The 19,412-nt window shown below is 33.6% G+C and overlaps 1 protein-coding gene and 1 long non-coding RNA gene across 2 annotated transcripts in view; both read left to right on the forward strand.

Moving 5' to 3' along the window:
- The window catches only part of LOC127728679 (uncharacterized), a 185,259-nt gene that overhangs the window by 164,122 nt on the left and 1,725 nt on the right, over positions 1-19,412 (forward strand). The gene's annotated exons all lie outside the window — the stretch shown is intronic.
- On the forward strand, positions 1,412-15,585 carry LOC127728656 (beta-lactamase domain-containing protein 2-like). Its single transcript, XM_052236257.1, has 8 exons — positions 1,412-1,678; positions 4,107-4,298; positions 4,640-4,739; positions 7,240-7,345; positions 7,962-8,084; positions 9,193-9,377; positions 10,143-10,382; positions 15,176-15,585. The coding sequence occupies exons 1-8, from the start codon at positions 1,536-1,538 to the stop codon at positions 15,353-15,355; spliced, it is 1,269 nt and encodes a 422-aa protein (XP_052092217.1). The 5' UTR covers positions 1,412-1,535; the 3' UTR covers positions 15,356-15,585.

A 19,412-nucleotide genomic window follows, 5' to 3' on the forward strand; every position in this document is an offset into this window, starting at 1 on the left:
CTTTTACTCGCAATACTTTTAGGTACGATTTCCCGTGTCCGAGTCCGTAATGACGCAATTAAACTGTGTAGAGGTTATTTTTTGTTTGTTTGCTTGATGCCGTTGTAGGAAGGCGTCAAGCGCGTCAAGCAAATATGGTGATGGCACCTAAAGGTAGGTTTTAAAAAGAGTGACGAGTCAAATAAGAGGGTCGAATTCTTCAACATAAATCATGCCATTTGCTTAATTCGCCTGTGTGAAAAACTGGGAGGGTGCAACGAAAAATGTGATCTGACTTTTTCAACCTCCACATTGAAACAACAACTATCATGGAATTTTCCCATACAAACACATCGTTTGTATTTGGTCGGGTGAGATGGAATAGGAGCCCAGTTACAGGACACCAGTCCAGTACCCTACCCACGAATGAAGTCCTTTAGTAAATCTACTATCTTTTAAAGATGAAAATTATGTAAACATGGTAAAGATGCTGAAATTTGTAATACAGTCAAAGGGTACTTATTAAACTTTCAACTTCTGTTAAATTTTATGTGATTCTGAAATGTATAGGGTGGATGATTGTCCGCGAGTAAATGGTCCAAATATTAATCACGAAGTGAATAAAATGATCCTATTAATACTCAAACGGTATTGCTTTCTTAAATGTCGGTCATGACCCTCCAAGAAACCATGAAAGAGGCTGCTATTATGAGAAAGTAATATGAATTTGTCAGTCAGGGAAAATATTGGGGGGGGGGGGATCTGCCCTGCAATTTTATCATTGAAGTAATGTGGAAAATAATTGGGTTTCCATTCTAGATATGCATCACACACAGGCACTTGTCTCTGAAATATTTTTCCCTATATACCTTAATCTGGGAACAGTATATCTAACATATATCAATATATATGTTCCTGTCTTAATATAACATGTGTTATATTAAGGTATATAGGATTTTTTTTCAGAGACAAGTGCCTGTGGCATCACAGCTTTTATATGTCGGCTCTAATTTGTTGATACGACCAAAAATTGCATAACGCTTTTTTGGTGGTCGTAATTTTTTGAAGGGTAGTTTCTTTGAAAACCCATATTTTGTGTTAAAAAGCAATGATTTTTCTATTTAACTTTTTAAAACAATTTAAATCGAAAGTATGAAACTGTTTCATATTTGTATTTTATTTCTGTTATTAGTTTTTTTGTCTTCTCGAAAGTATCATTTTAACATATAATTTAAAAATAGGAGTTAAAAAGTATTGTACTTATTCAAATGATTAATCAAAATTTATATAAAATTATGATGATGAGAAGAAGAAAAGAAAGAAAGGTAGACGAAGAAGAATAAGAAAAAGCTCTTAGTTGTATGTATCGGAGCATCAGATGCAGCATAATATTCTACAAAGAACATGACCATTTGTAGTTGTCCGATGCATTCGATAATGTAAGAACCGTATGCTTTTATTTAAATTGTCGGAATCGGTATAATCTCTATTCCGTCTTTGGTGGCTAAATATAATTCCGTCCTACATACTGACACTTTACAGTTGTCAAAGTGAATATGTTCACGACAAGAAATACAGTTTTTATTGTTATTTTGGCATTTATTTTAAACTATTTTAAGAACGTTTTTGAAGAGGATCTTCCGCCGGTCGTAGAGGGGTTCTTTCTTCCAGAGTTTAGATCTGTTGCAGAATTATTTAGGTAAGCCGGCTTTTACTACTCCGTTACTGTGATTTACAAATGTACATTGCTTCCCTTTAACAATTTTCTATCTGTCTTCATTACGACCAAGTAGTAAACTCAGTTTAAGTGTAAATACTCATAGCTATTAGATACGAAGTGTGTAGCAGTGGCGGATTCAAAGCTGGGGCGTAGAGGTTGTACGCCCCCGGCTTTGATTGGAAAAAATATCCCTTTTTTGCATAAAATCGTCAATTTTTTTTTATGAATTACGCCCCCTTCAAAAATCCTTGATCCACACTATTTCAATACTATCCTGTGTACAATTTAAAAAAGTTTGTATATACAATTAAAATAAAGTCAGCATATATACAATTAAAATGTAAAATGTATACATGTAGTTTTGCAGTGTCGGAGAAGTGTCAACATGACGTTGACAGCTTGAATGGTGGGTCAAAAGTGAAGCTTAGATATCTTGATGTATGGTGTTCCAATTGCAATATGGTGGCTGGTACAAATGTGTATTTAAAACAGTCAAGTTTTGCGAGTATCTGTCTGCTGTTTAACCACTGACGTGGAGATGGAAGTGGAGAATGTCTCACCTGTCTGCTGTTTAACCACTGACGTGGAGATGGAAGTGGAGAATGTCCCATTGTGGTGAACAAGAACTTACAGAACATTCATGATTTCAATTTTGGAGAATTGTACTTTGTTCCCTGCTCTCCTGTGTTCTAGTGGTCCCTAAATCTATTTGTTGAATCATGTTCGTCCCATAGCTATGACCCCTTTAAACGTTATCTCCTGTTTACTAGTAGCTGAATTTGTTGTTGCTGGTAGGGGTCCCAAACAGAGCTGGCATATTAAAGGTGTATAAGCTTGGCGTTTTTTTAAACGTTTTTATGGCAGTTCCCGAGGTTCATTCACTCTACCCTGTGCGCTCCGGAAACTACCTCCAATGCGTCCCATGAGCTGCCATGTAAGGTCCCATAAAATCCAAATACCATTGATTTATTACTGATATTGTGACAGGGTTCATCTGACCTTAACTCATTTTCCGGTTATTTCATGATCCATACATCAACATTAAGTTTTTCACTATATATTACTATTCAGCTAAACATTTTACTGAAAATTTACGATTAAATTGTTCGTATATAAGTTACATGTATACAGAAAGGTGCAGGACTCCCCAGTATATATATGTCTAAACATGAGACAACTTTACGACAGACGTTCAGTCTCCATCGGATAACCCTTGGTTATACAGTAGAAAAACAAAGGATATGGGGTATCCATCCATGACACAAAAGCAGTAAATGCACAACAAAAAACATACAAAAAGCAAAGGAACAGCGCTTTTATTGCTGTTCTTCATCTCAAAGTCACAGTGAGACCTCGACACAGAGCAAAAAAAAACTCTCACCTCACTGCAAGTTTAAGACGGCCCCTACCATAATTTATGTATACTTCGTCTCAAATTTAGCCTAACAATGTTAGATCTGCAATTTTTCGTTAGCAAATTTTTTTTCTTTCCTCAGCGGGATTCGACCCCTGCTTCTGTGACATGTGGGGGGGGGGGGGGGGGGTAACACTATGGACAACTCGACCAGGCAACTAGGCTATATCAAAATATAGCTTTCTTTAGTCAAGTAATGTCTTTCCTTGTGTTGTTACACATCATGATGTAAAGTGGCAACTAGATGGTCGCTGAACTGCATCTGAATATCGAAACAATGATATCTGGATCACTTATACTTTCAGAGATACTATCAATTTAAAATATATATCTATGAACGTATAGAATGTATGTAGAAGACGGCGAAAGATATCAATTTCACAATGAATTTCTCGAAACTCCGTCCACAGAATTTTGTTTAACAATGATATACTAGTGTTTTAAGCATTTCCGTTTTATTGCGTAATTCATATGTAACAGATAATCCAGAGAAAAAAAATATCATTTATAATTAGAGACCTAAAAGTATCTTTTGTGATTAACTATTATGTAGTTTTTATGTTTACTGTCAAATTGTTGATAACATCAAATTTCTTTTCTATTTACCCGGTATATTTATAAATTAAAGCGACAGTAGTTTACCGATGTACAAATCTCATAAATCGATTGAGAAGAAACAAATCACGAAAACAAACAAAAACTGAGGCAATATATCTTCAGGAAAATGTAACTACAAACTTACCTTGACCCTTTTAAAGTCGAAAACTTTATGTATAGATATCAATTCTGATCGTATTCTACAGTTCGGCTCTCTTTGTTCGATGAAAACGTTCTGTATTGTAATTAAAATCACTGCACAAAGACGTTGCAGAGAGATTATTTATCTGATCAACTGAAATCGGACAAAAGCATCACCAACATGTAAAAGTTTAAGTTTTCTTTCTATATGGAACAGAACTAAGTATTTTTATTTTAATTAATTTTAAACTTCAGGAAACAAGTTGAAAATCAGAAAGAGAAAGGAGGCAACTTCGCCGTGTATTTTAAAGGGGAGTTGGTGATAGATTTGTGGGGAGGCTATGCCGACAGAGATTCTCATCAGAGATGGAAGAACGATACTCTAGCCACGCTGTTTTCCACTACAAAAGGAGTAGCAGCCATACTAGCGGCCAAACTTGTAGACAAGTAAGCTTTGAAATTCACCAAGCATTACAGTTCACAATTTCTCAAATTCATAGGTAAATAGCATAGGCATGTTCAACGGAAAAAGAAGGCGGACAGAAATCCTGATCATAAAAAGAGATAAATGAAGAGGCAATTATCAAATTATACTAAAAATCGCATCCCCGAAATCTTTCAATTTGAAAAAAGAATTATAAAATTGTGTTGTATATTTATTAACGTTTTACTGTAAGGAAGAACATATTAGTTAGTAGTCATTTTCTCTGACAGTATAATATTTATAAACTTGCGCAAAGAACATGAAAATCTTTAAATTGAATTTATGTAGAATTTTTCGTTTTCAGAGGACATTTAGATTACAAAGAACTAGTATCACATTACTGGCCTGGGTTTGAGTCTAATGGGAAACACAATGTTACAGTAGAAATGTTGTTAAGTCATCAGGTAAGAATTATTTCCTCTACATTTCTCTGTTCTGTAATTTATGGTATTCCAGATAATCATGCGGTCTGCTGATAACATTTTCGATTTAAATTATTATAGATCCTTCATTGATCGTAGGAAGGCTTCAAAGCAAATATTAAAATAGCCTTCCAAGACTTCACAATTATTTAGACTACAATCTATGAGAGCATTTCTTATCTATCTCTGACCAAAAGAAAGTTGACAAACAAACAAACAAGTTCAATTCATCTTTCTTTTGTCACAACGGTCTAGATGACATTGATTTAGGCAATACGGGCCATTTTAAATTAGTCATGACTTAAATTCCATCTTATTTTAAAGATTATTCTAATGACTAACACATACCATTGCAAATGAGATTTTTAGCAAAAACAAAACACAACTAGAGGCTCTAAAGAGCCTGTGTCACTCACCTAGGTCATGCTTACTCCTGCACAAGATCACAATTCACATAAAAATTGAATGGCCACATTATTTGAAGTATATGAACTTGCAATTGTAAACGAAATCATTTAGCCACGAGCCTAAATCCATAACATTGAAACATTATTTTGAAATTCTAATGTATTCTGTCTATGATCAAAATGTGAAGAAAGAAGTAAATGGGTAAAATCTGTGAGTTCATTGATACAAATTAGAACTAAAAAACTATTCACACTCATTCTACATCTATCCTCAAAGACCAAATTATTGTTAGATCCCTACATACCCCATGAAAAATATGTTGTCCTCAAAAACAATATCTTGACAACCATAGGTCTGTTTGAAGTTCCTTTGGAAGGTCAACCAAGGGGAATGACTGAATCATCACCCACTGGATATTTAGAGTACTAAAATGTCCTTACAGAAAATGTTGCCCTATGTCTATCAAATGCTCATTTACATACCTCTCTTCTGCTAAAATCTATTCTGTCAGCAACAAAAACCGAATTTCAGAGTTCCTGTAAAAATGAATTTTTAGGACGTAAAGTTCAGGATAAAGAGAAAAGCTTTTCATTCTTCTTGAGAAGCCATGTGAAATCTGCCTATACATTTACGAATATGGAAACACAAGTAGGCGATAAGAAAATTCCTAAGGATAGACCTGTAGATATTGTTTAAGTGGACAATACGTTCACTGTCTGAGTGAGATGTGAGGTTCGAGAACAAACACTCAAATTCCCTTTGCACTGGTATTAAAACATTGGACTTATCTACCGTTTAAACGTTTTCCTCAATAAAAACTTAAAGACGTATTGAAATAAATCGCCCATCTTTGTTTCATAGAAAAAAATGGCCAACATAGATATAAACCCTAGTTTTAGGAAGAGACAAATCTTTTGTAAAAAAACCCAAACAAATAAAAACTCTGATTTTAATAAAAGGTTAAGATTTTTGATTTTTTTACTTACAGCATATTGGTTACTCGTATGTTAAATGGACTTGTTTATTATCAAATAGTCAACATTCCTACGGGAATCAACTGTGCTCGTCTTCTCGCCTACCTGTTCTATATTCGTATATGTAGGAGTTAAGAGGACTTTTTTCATGTTACTCATAAAAGTGTACAGAAAATCTAATCAACATTGTAGATTGATTTATTGATTCTTGTTTTACTCCACTTTCAGCACCATTGTGCTATTTCGTGGCAGGGTGTCAGTTTTTGTTGGTGGAGGAAGCCGGACTGTCCGGAGAGAACCACCGACCTTCGGTTAAGAAAAATAAAAGTCCTAGTCAATTAAGATTGGAGTCGAGCGCACCTTCGAACTTACAAACTCAGTATTGACAGGCTAGTGATACAGTAGTTCGACTACTTAGACCACTAGACCACCGAATCCCCCATTTCTGATTCAAACACTGGGAATAAATGATACCCCAGATATAGATCAACATTGTTCAGAGGATCCAATCAACATTATAGATTCAAACACTGGCAATTAATAATACCCCAGATATAGATCAACATTGTACAGGGGATCCAATCAGCGTTGTAGATTCAAACACTGGGAATAAATGATACCCCAGATATAAATAGTTCGTTATGTTTTATATCTTGAATTCCTAGAGAAAACTACAGAGAGGGTCGGTTAAGAACTTAACGATGAAAAAAAGAGATTACTTTGATATAATCATGGTGAATTTTCCGTATATGTATGCAGCAACATTCAAGCGAGACGTGAATAGGGAGTATAAATTTCTCCAAGTTGGCAAGATTTCCCAAACCAAGTGTTTCCTATCACTATTTTTTTGAGTGTTGCTTTCACGGAGGCTATTGAACCAAACTTACTTAATTTAAAGGTCACGAGACAACAGTGGCAGGGCCTCAGATCAAGGATGTTGAATAATCACATAGAAGTTAATACATTTTCTGCAATAACTTTAATGTTATATCGAAATATTTTTGTCGTTTACACTTTAGTTTTTTTTTTAGAGATGTGTTCCTCTATTTACTTATCATGTTTGATTGAAAAATGTGAATATTGTATTTAAATGTTTGTAGGCTGGACTTTCTTATATGGATAAAAAATTAACTTTAAACGATGTGGAATCGGACCCAGAAAAGTTAAGAAAAACTCTAGGAAATGAACGTCCGAAATGGCCACCAGGTAAGAGTTGACAAAAATAAAATTATATCTTCTATGAAAACATGTAATATCTAGATGCAAGTTTATAATTTTCTATTGTAATTGCACTTTGAAATCAGGTTAACATCAACATTTTCTTCAATCTCATTTCCTCTTTTTATGCCCCACCTAGGATAGTAGAGGGGCATTATGTTTTGCGGTCTGTGCGTCCGTTCGTTCGTTTGTCCGTCCGTTCGTCCGTCTGTCCCGCTTTTTGATGAAGTTGAAGTCCAATCAACTTGAAACTTAGTACACATGTTCCCTATGATATGATCTTTCTAATTTTAATGCCAAATTAGAGTTTTGACCCCAATTTCACGGTCCACCGTACATAGAAAATGATAGTGCGTGTGGGGCATCCTTGTACTATGGACACATTCTAGTTTGTTAGGACTTTCCTTCATTTAAAAGTGAAGGGATAGAACATGTTTTCATCACGATTTTTTTTTCACTTACCTTCAAGGAAAATATATTCTTGTTATTGAAAATGGTCGAATATAATATGAATGACAATATTGATATAACTGAGAATGCCAAACAACAATTAATTTGAAAATTTGTAACAACATAAGTAACAATTGGATGTAATTACCAACAGGCACAGGGTTTGCTTATCATGGTATAACTTTTGGATTTTATATTGATCAACTATTACAACTGGCTGATCCACAGAAGAGAAGAGTAGACAGGTTGCTTATAGAAGAAATAGCTGAACCATTAAGTAAATATTTTTGTAACGTTTATATTTTATTGAACAGTGGAGTTTTTAAAGAAAAAATAGCTCAACTCTGTAGAAAAGATATTTTAAATGTGGGTTTTTCCAAATAATAGTAATAAAAGAGACGTGGGTATTTGCCAATGAGATTGCAACCCAACAACACTCACATCGAAAGGAATACATCTAGAATAGAAACATCATGTTCCAAAATGTTTTCATGTTAGATACTCAAAACATTGTACCTAACTCCCAGATTGTTTAATAGATTGCTGCTTTTTGAGCACTTCAAAAATATATTAACGTTTGAACATTCCAAATATGGTATTGCAGTTTGATATACTTTAATCAAAACTTTAAAAAAAAGTTATGAAGTATGATTTTCTATTGAAATTGCACTTTGAATTCAGTTTAACATCAACATTTTCTTCAATCTCATTTCCTATTTTTTATATTGTTACTGTACAATTAATACCATATGTATATGTATATGCTCGGAAACGGACCCTTTAATTGGATTTAATAAATTATTCGTTGGGCGGTATATCGGATTTTTATGAAACTTTATATGCATTAACTTCTTCTTGTACAGCATCGGATTAGCGAAAAAATGATAAAGGCAACATTTATACTAACAAAGATACTATCAATTACACATTTATAAAATAGATCTATAATTGTATAGAATGCATGTAAAAAGAGGCTGGATTTTTCACTTTAAATTTTGACTACTCGGAATTACATCCACAGAATTTTGTTTAAAAATGAAATGTTATTGGTGTGAACATTTACTTGTATTTTGCCTTAAAATTAAATACAACAAAACTAGAAATTAAGGCGACAGTAGTTTACTGATGTTCAAATCTCGTAAATCGGTTAGGTAGAGGCAAATCGAGGGAACCGCATGAACTCCAAAAGGAGTGAGAACGGATGCGTAAGAGTCTCCTCCTATGCATGCATGAAAATCATAAAACATATATGTTATCCATGTTTTATGCTTGTCTTCTTAATTACTGATATAATTTTGAAATACGATGGTAATTGCATTTTCTTCAGCACTAATTTTAAGTACAAACCAGAATATTTCATTAATGATCATTTTGTGTGTTGACAGATTTAGATTTATATATTGGTCTACCCAAATGCGAAGTTTACCGTACTGCGAGATTTGATTTAGTTAGTGTTACTAAATACGTTACAAAGTTAATATTTACACCATCACTGTGGAAAAGACTATGGATATTCTTGAGGTATCCAGATAGCATTGCTACTAAAGGGACACGAGTTTTGAAAGGCCCAGTAAGTATATTGGCTATTTCAACTGACAGTTACAATAACACATGTAGTAGATAATCAACAGACAACTTTTGAATATCAAGGTAACCATGCCTGAAGATACAAGCATAAAGAAAATTCGTAGTTGGTTAACCATTTAAATTCGTAGTTTAACTGTACCTACGAAATCCAAGAAACTTGGTACCCCACGTATATTAATGAATCCACAGTAGTAAATAATCATGTCACTGCCACAGCTCAACTTAAGAATTAATGTACATTTGAAGGTTCCTACTGTGTATTGGCTACTTTAACTACACAAAAATCGTTTAATCTCGATTTCTAGTGTTCTAGAAGTACACTTTCTGTACTTTTAACTTATACAAATATGGAACTTGTAATTAACTTTTGTAATAAAGCATATGCAAATTATATACTTCTTTCACGCAATTTTATAAAACAGATTTTTTCTCATTTTTCTAAATGGTCCTTTGAATACACTGACTGTATATTTATTTACTGCAACTCATATAACGCCTTCATCTATAATAAAAAAATAAATATGGTAGATATAACTTCTGATATGTACCACATTTATGGCGTTTACCTCATGTACAGTGATCATTTAAGTCAAATTTTATGGAAATTATGCATGAGATATAAAATTATTTTGTATGTGTAATCATTTCTTGTATATGACTAAGGGCACATATTTCCAGTAAGGCGATATAAGTTGAAGAGGTCATTGCTGTTTAAAATTAAGTGTGTAAACTCTTGTGATAATTATAGATAACTAATGATCCTGCGAGAAGGTGCATACCACTTTCGTCTTTTAACGGTCATGGCAACGCAAGATCTTTGGCTAAATTATATGGAATCCTGGCAAATGGTGGGAAAGACGGGGGCAAAACTCTAATGTCATTGGAAACAATACGTAGACTGTTTACCCCGATTATCTCTGGTTACACTTTAGACCTTGGTGAATATGAGGTGTTAGGACGAGGTTTAACGGAATATAACAATACTGAGGTAAGTAATTAGAGACGTTTAAAATAAGGCAACATAGCTCATTTAGCAACGCTGTCATACCGAGGAATATTTAGTGTATTGGTTTTATCATTATTTCATTCAGTTGGCCAAGACTTAATTAAGTGATACCCCGAAATGATTGTCTCAGTTCTATACAACACAAATGAGCCAATAAGATGCTTGAGTCAACATTTTACGTCAAACTTGCCATGCAATAAAACAAATAACTTTTCGTACCTTTAAGCCTTGTGTCTTTTCCGACGGACTTAGTTTATATTCGATTTTGTAACGTTTGCCTTCAGTGATGAGAAACTGTGATAAGAGCATGGTTGTTGTCTCCGATCTGTTCCGTAATTTTACGAAAATAATGTCATTGTTGATCTTCGAAAATACGTCTTGTTTAATATTCAGTGATTTACAGTAGGTAAAAGTATTCAGTATATATATATATCTTAGATGCAATCTATCCCATTACAATAATACCATCTATATTGTGTTTTTGTTGAAAAGCTTTTTACTAGAATAAAAGTATTTACCAGGGGCAAATTCCGATTTTCAAATCAACCTATACTGTACGAATGTCATATGAGCTGCCTTTTTAACTCACCTGGCCCGAAGGGCCAATTGAGCTTTTCTCATCACTTTGCGTCCGTCGTCGTCGTCGTCGTTAATTTTTTACATTTTGAACTTCTTCTAGAGAACCACTGAATGGAATGAAACCAAACATGGCATGGATGTTCCTTATGAGGTGCTGACTAAGTCTTGTTACTTTGAAGCTGATCCTTCATCCACGATGGCCGCCTGCGGGGGGACTTCCTTTAACATAAGACCCTATGGGAAATACATACAAATGCTTCTTCTAGAGGTGCACTGAATGGAATGAAACCAAACATGGCATGAATGTTTCTTATGAGGTGCTGATGAAGTGTTGCTACTTTGTTGCTTATTTACTGTTCAAGATGGCCACCAGGATTTTTTTATTAAATTACAGGGCCAATATTAAACCAAATTTACTCATTATTAGGATATCTGTTATGATTTTAATCTATTTTTACATGATTTCCAAAACCAAAGTAGAATCATGTGAGCGATACAGGCTCTTGAAAGCCTCTAGTTTCGGAAAATGCCTGTACCAAGTCAGGAACATGGCAGTTGTTTTTCACTGGTTCCGTTGATTGATAGCATTTGATTTTGTCAGTTTTTATGGATAACACTTTTTTGAATCTGCCTTGGATTTCGGTATTTTTATTATACTTCTTTTTCAAAATAGTTAAATTTACGGATGGAAAATATCAAATTTTAAAATGTAAACATTTAGATAATCACAATAAAAGTTGTTAGCTAGTCATTATTACCAATTACAAATTGTTTTAAAATTTGTAGGTTTTCAGTGCAATGCCATCGGTCTTTATGTTACTTATTTATTTGATCGTCTGTACAGGTATATCACGGGTTTTATATCAGTTTCTGTAAATCTATAATTCGAGTTTATATAGCTTAGTTGGTTTATATCCTATAAAATTATTTTGCCTTGCCATTAACCAGGGAAATTTCAATTTCAATAGTAAAACATTTAAACTGGTGTTTGTTAGGGGAGTCTTTTTTTCTTAGGCTTTTATTTAGAAACTATAAATGAATATTTATGGGTATAAAATATATTTTTAACTTGAAATAAAGAACGTTAAAAGATCCATCGCAAATATAGTTATCTCTAATCGGCGTACATCCATTATACTCGCCGAAAGGGTTTACATCTCTAGTTGTTAAATATTCAAAATGTATTTTTTAATTTGCTAAAACAAAATTACCTCGGTCGTTTGGAACTTGAAGATTAGGTATATATGTCTCCAGTGAGCATGACATGAGCTTCTGAAAGAAAAAAAGGGGCGATAGATACCCAAGGGACATTCAAACTCATAAGTCAAAAATTAATTGACAACGACATGGCAAAAAAAGAAAAAAAACCAAAAGACAAACAACAGTTTACAAAATACAACATAGAAAACTAAAATTTGAGCAACACGAACCCCACCAAAAACCGGGGTTGGTATCATGTGTTCCATAAGGGTAAGCAGATCCTGCTCCACATGTGGCACCCGTCGTGTTTCTCATGTAAGTACAAACCCAGTGATAAGTCTAATTCGGTAGGTCACATTCAGGGAAAAAAGGACGGGATTGTGGTTACGACGATTGGAACATATCCGTCGTCATCTGTGAAACAGATATTCCATTACGGTCAACCAACTCGTGATGGCGTCAGTAAAATTTTGGAAGGGATGATTTCAAATTTACCAGTTGGATTTCTTCGTTTAATAGCTTCCTTGCGAGCAGCAAACCTCTATCAAGGAAATCATGAGAGGAAACGTAAGCCCTGGAATATCGTATCAGCTGGGAGATATATACTCCATATGCAGGCGCTGCCGGAATGTTGCTACATAGAAATTGAAAGTTCACAATTGGAAAGCTGAAATCATCTCTTGTGTCGTAAAGTTTTGTTCTCAACCGACCCTCATCGTCAATTTGTAGATGTAAGTCAAGATATGAGGCAGACTAAACTGTATCTGTTGTATCCTTTATTTCAAGTTCGATGGGATAGATGCGTTCAACATAGTCAACAAACTTGAATTATTTAGTGAGAGGACATCATCTATGTAGCGGAAAGTTAAGTTAAAGGATAATTCTAGCTTCTTTTCACAGCCTCATATGAATAAAAAGAACAAGTCGGCAAGAAGAGGAGCACAGTTGTTCCCACGGGAATGCCGATTGTTTGTTGAAAAAACACGTCTTGCAAACGTTACAAATATGTTGTCAATCAAGAAATCAATCAACTTGATAATGTCAGATTCAGAGAATTTTTTGTTTAATTTAGAGTGATTTTTTACAAAGAACGATTTATCCCCTAAAACAAGATACTTGTATCTACGTTGGCCATTCATTTTCATGAAACAAAGCAGGATCAACTCTTTCAATTTGTCTTTTAGTTTGGAATGGGGAATACTTGTGTAAAGCATAAAAAAGTCAAATGTTTTAATACTATTGCAAGATGAAAGAATCTTAGATTCTAACACATCTTTGGAAATTTTTTAGTATCCACATCTGATTCACGCCGCCTCTAGAGTAGGTAGTTCCACAATAACTTTGAAGCAGGGCTTTGATTGCTGATAATATTGATGTTAATAATTAAGAACGATGTTTCGTGGAGCACTTGGAAAACCCGGCCTTATGTAATGTAGGTATCCAATACAGTGAAGGAAGTTCCAGATTTGCATCTTTGGTTAAAATCCAAAGGATAAATAACCTATGATTATCCAGGATTTCCTCTTTGGTAAGTGTTGTGGGGTATATGTTTAGTTTGCAAGTGAATTGTCAATTCCAATTTCATTTATCAAGCAGTTTATGTAATGTGATTTACACACAAAAATGTTGTTTTGGGCTTTATCTGCGGGGACAACATATTTGTCTTGGAGGTATGACAAGTGCTTTACAACATTTAGGCCTTTACATATTGATGTAGCATGTATATTCATAGACCCATTCATTTTTTTTAATTCTGATTTGTATCAACGACCTCACAGCCTTAATCCTTTCGTAGAGAGTATCTTCATTTTCGCGTTTTACCAATTGCCTGGCATAATCCTGGACTGAACCCATAAGTATTTTGAAGTTGTGTTTCCAATTGATGCGTTAAGACTCACGGGACTTTGGATAACACATTTCGCAGAGAAGTGTTATTGACAATGTTTAGGGCTCCAGTCGGAATATATATATTGTCGTCAATATTGCGATCCTGCAACACGTGTTTGTAATTGAAAATTCAAGGTGCAATTGGTTTGCTTTAGGTAAAAGAAATGATAGGTACAGACTGATCTTTAAAATAGGGAGGTATTTTCAAGTGACCTGATATTGCCTAATTTGATGGCGTTGAGATCTTTGTTGACAAAGGAAAATTTTAGAAACGATCTTCTCTCCTTTTTATCTTTTCCAATGCGAACTGGTTTGAAAAGTCTGTGACTGGCACTGTTCGAGATGATAGCTGTAAGTTTGTATTGGTTTGAATGGGGTATTGTAACAGTGATTTCCAAACACAAGTTGTATAGAGAATGAAGTTTTGAAAGGGGAAGTGAACAAAGCTTCTTGTGAATGTGATGAATACTCAACGGCTTTTGTATAAATGGCAGAAGGTCATTAATAGAGACATCATGGAGAGTAGGTGGTGTATAATAATGATTACCATGACTGTGTCTACGTCGAGGAGTAGAGTTAAAAATGTTCACCACATTCACCGTGCTACAGGAAGGGCTAGACAGAATACCTATACCATCGATTTTGTCATTGCATTCATATGGTGTCGCAATTCCCAATTTTCGAATTCAGTAGTCTTCCTTTTGTGTCTACGGAGAGGTGTTGCAAGATGAGTGTTGTTAGTCCTGTGGTTTATTTTTCGATGATGCGAACTTGAATAGAAAGGATTGAATGAGCAGGCTGATTAAAACAACCATAATCAGGAACTCAGGATAATAAACGCGCATTCATTCTATTGCCGTTTAAAGATTATTAGACTGTGAATCATTGTTAAATATTTAGTGATGTAATTAGAAAATTTATTATTTTAAACGCAAAACCAGAAAAAGTGTATACAACTAAGTCATGATTAATTAGCATGATTGGAGAGCGATATATGTACAGAAATAAGAATGTACTTATATACCCGTAACGTTAAAGCCATTATTTTTCGGTAATGGCTGTACATATTAATTTCTCCCCTTTCTAAGGTATTGATCTTTGTTTTGTAGGGAGAAACTTGCTATGGTCATCCTGGTTATGGCGGACAGATGGGATTTTCAGATGTTAAAGAGAACATTGGAATGGCATATCTGACAAATGATCTTTCTGTATACGGAATTGGAAATGATCCCAAGTTTCTTGCCTTACAAAGACAATTCTACAAAGCTTTAGTACAATACAAGAGATAAGATATTATAATGATAGACAGAATCTCTTATATAAAAAAGGAAATTCGTTTATTTTATATTCATACATATTTTTTTTATTTTTATAAACTGGTGAACAATGTGATAATCTGTGATTTAATTTGATTATTTTATCTAGGTATTTGAAAAATGGCAATATTGTAAGCATTTGTATAGACTGTTCATTACAATAGTTATATGTCAGGAGGATAGTATTACTTTAGTGTACTGTATATTGCTGTGTTGTACTGTATGTTGTTAATGGGTCCTTTCTATGGAATTCGCTTTATGAGAATCTTTTATAAAGTACTATGGGTAATTTCATTGATCAAATCCGAAAATGAAAATAATGTCACATCAGGTATTATGTCCATTGTGCTGGACGTTGTAAATGATGCGCGATTTGAAAATATTACCAAGATAGCTCCAGAGTCTGAAATTTTACATTTTTTATTTGTGATAGCTATATCCGATGTATGACAATGCACAGTGAGTTAATGGTTTATGATTGCATGATTTTACATTCCATTTACTAGTATATACATATCTTTTACTTAATGCATTTACTTCTGTAGCTACAATTTTCTACACATACATTTCTGACTATTCGTTTAAAAAATTGCATTTTCTTATTTTCGAGATGTGATATGCAGTACTTTGTCTTACGATATTAGTTTTATTTACTCATAGGTCGGGGTAAAAACTCACTTGTGTATCCATCTGGTCCCGTACTTTTGTTATTTTTTCATTCTTTTAATGGCTGCTGTTAATTCAGAATAAATATTTTCAAAAGGTATCACGGATTTTGGAACTTCCAAATATGGAACTTTGTTATTAAGATCAATTTGTTCTTTAGTTTCTTTTTTAAATACAAATCGTTGTAGTAGTTTTGAGGATTCTGTTAATATTATATAATGATTGATTATAGTCATTCATCATAACTCGTCTTTGAATAGTTTTATAAACAAACTTCTTAGTTTCTAAATTAAGGAAGTATTTTTGGGATTTTTGTCCTTCTACCCACTGCATTTTTGAAAGACGTAATAACCTTGCATTTTTTTTTCTTGTCTTAAAATTTGTTATTCTGATTTCTTTTGAACAAGTATTTCAAAAGCCTTTGTGGTTTGTATAATTCCATCTCATTTATGAGGGCATTGTTCCAATTTATTTTTCCTTTCTTTTTATTAGATGCAAACGAGATTATTTTACCTCTGATTGCTGTCAACAAATTTTCTAAGAACAGTTGTTCATTTTTAACAATTGTAAAATTGAGCAATCAAATTGATCTGGGGAGTCTCTATTATATACTAAAGATGCGTATTGGTCCTTTATTTTCTTGATTGAATATTCTAAATCATACAATAGACTACAATGATCAGATCTATACCTTTTCTGAATTTCTTCTTTTAATATGCATATTTTTGAAAGAAACTCTGAGATACCATTGCAAAAACAAGGCTTGTTTTTTCAGCGCATTATTTCTTCTCCACGTGTACTGTTTTTTTATCAGGTTAAATTCTCGAAGGAATCAATGAGATCATAAGTTACAATAAGTTCAAAGACCTTTGTTGATAGTTACAAGTATATCATGCTTGATTTTGGACTAAGTTAAAATCTCCAATCAAAATAACTTGTTGATAGTTAACATGTTTTCTATTATTTCATTGACATTATTATAAAATGTTTGGTAACCATTATTTGGTCCATATAAATTAACAAGTTTATATTCTTTTTCTTCAATCGCAATGTCTACACTTTAATAATTTAATAATTCTTTATTTTATATATAAAAGAAAAACGTATTAACAAAAATACCGAAATTAAAGGTCGGAAAGGGGGAAGTCCATTAAACCTGACAAAATTAAACGCTCCACTAAATCAACCAACAGAACGAACGTAAAGCAACTGTCATAAGCGTATTTTACGAAGCAAATGGTGGGTTAGACCTGGTTTTTATATCTTCTGTAGCTAAACCTCTCCAACTTCAACGTTGTTTGTAAACAAGATGGCGATTCCTCTTTGATTAGAGGAAAAGTATTTAAAATGCATTTTCCTCCCACGTCGGGGTTGGATAACTTGTTAATCTTTTTCAGTTAAGAAGGTGTCGCGGAGACAACACCTATCAGATTTGATTCAAATATTTGAACACATCTCTCCGGGTTTCTTTTGAATTCTTATGAGAAAATGTTTAAGATATTCTTAGGTCTTAGTCATTTATATCACTAGAGTAAAGAATAAGCATTCCATTTATTTCATTTGAATATCCTCTGCTCACAATTTTAAGTCACTTTATAAAGCTAAGTTCCCGAAAATTCTAATTTGTTACTGCTTATTTTGCGGAATTTCGATAGTTATTTGCTTATTGCTGATACATGCCTTCCTAATTATTTAAAAAATAACCGTGAATGGAAATTAGTTTTTACCTGTTGATACTATTGTAGAACTGTAGCATTCAAAGAAAAACTACAATGTATACACCTTTAAAAAACGTATCGCATCACTCTGATTTTTTTCTCATAAACCAAAAAATTAAGACATATATTATTATGTATGGCTCTACAGGTATATAAAGTATGAAATTCTTTTTTTAACAAGATCACAGGCATAAATAACATAAAAAGTTGAATAAAAATAATGAATTTGATTAAGTACAATTTTTGTCGAGCCTGCGACTAGTGATCCGGCGGCGGCGGCGTTAGCTAACTTCTTAAAAGCTTTATATTTTAGAAGGTGGAAGATCTGGATGCTTCATACCTCATGTTACGAAGTTTCCGTCAGTCACATGTCCAAAGTCCTTGACCTCATTTTCATGGTTCAGTGACTACTTGAAAAAAAAGTTAAGATTTTTTGTAATGTTAAATTCTCTCTTATTATAAGTAATAGGATAACTATATTTGGTATGTGCGTACCTTGCGAGGTCCTCATGCCCGTCAGACAGTTTTCACTTGACCTCGACCTCATTTCATGGATCAGTGAACAAGGTTAAGTTTTGGTGGTCAAGTCCATATCTCAGATACTATAAGCAATAGGTCTAGTATATTCGGTTAGTGGAAGGACTGTAAGGTGTACATGTCCAACTGGCAGGTGTCATCTGACCTTGACCTCATTTTCATAGTTCAGTGGTTATAGTTAAGTTTTTGTGTTTTGGTCTGTTTTTCTTATACTGTATGCAATAGGTCAACTATATTTGGTGTATTGAATGATTGTAAGGTGTACATGTCTAGCTGGCAGTTGTCATCTGACCTTGACCTCATTTTCATGGTTCAGTGGTCAAAGTTAAGATTTTGAATTTTGGTCTTTTTTGTCGAGCCTTCGACTTTTGTCGAAAAAGCGAGACATAGCGATCCTACATTCCGTCGTCGTCGTCGTCGTCGTCGGCGGCGTCCACAAATAAAAGGAAACATTACATTCACTCTGTGGTTAAAGTTTTTGAAATTTTAATAACTTTCTTAAACTATCCTGGATTTATACCAAACTTGGAAAGAAGCTTGTTTATGATCATAAGATAGTATCCAGGAGTAAATTTTGTAAAAAAAAAATTCTATTTTTCCGTATTTTACTTATAAATGGACTTAGTTTTTCTGCCAGTTAACATTACATTCACTCTGTGGTTAAAGTTTTTAAAATTTTTACAACTTTCTTAAACTATCCTGGATTTGTACCACACTTGGACAGAAGCTTGTTTATGATCAAAAGCTAGTATCTAGAAGGAAATTTTGATAAAATTTTGTTCCATTTTTTCTGTATTTTACTTATAAATGGACTTAGTTTTTCTTCCAGTCAACATTACATACATTCTACAGTTTAAGTTTTTAAAACATTTATTAGATTCATAAATTATCCTGGATTTTTACCAAACTTGGACAGAAGCTACTTACAATCAAAACATAGTATAGAGGGGAATATTTTTATTAATTTTTTTCCTCATTTTTGTTGAGCCTGTGATTAACACCAAAAGTAGGCGAGACACTGGGTTCCGCTGGAACCCTTACGAATTTTTTCTAATACTATATGCAATAGTTCAACTATATTTGGTGTATGGAAATATTTTATGATCTAT

Source organism: Mytilus californianus, unplaced genomic scaffold (genome assembly GCF_021869535.1).
Source record: "Mytilus californianus isolate M0D057914Y unplaced genomic scaffold, xbMytCali1.0.p SCAF_2, whole genome shotgun sequence".
NCBI classification, from domain to species: domain Eukaryota; kingdom Metazoa; phylum Mollusca; class Bivalvia; order Mytilida; family Mytilidae; genus Mytilus; species Mytilus californianus.

Coding starts and splice junctions, on each gene's coding strand:
- LOC127728656 (XM_052236257.1), top strand. CDS start 1,536: ATGTTCACGACAAGAAATACAGTTTTTATTGTTATTTTGGCATTTATT. Junction 1,679..4,106: donor TCTGTTGCAGAATTATTTAG/GTAAGCCGGCTT, acceptor TTTAAACTTCAG/GAAACAAGTTGAAAATCAGA. Junction 4,740..7,239: donor AAATGTTGTTAAGTCATCAG/GTAAGAATTATT, acceptor AAATGTTTGTAG/GCTGGACTTTCTTATATGGA.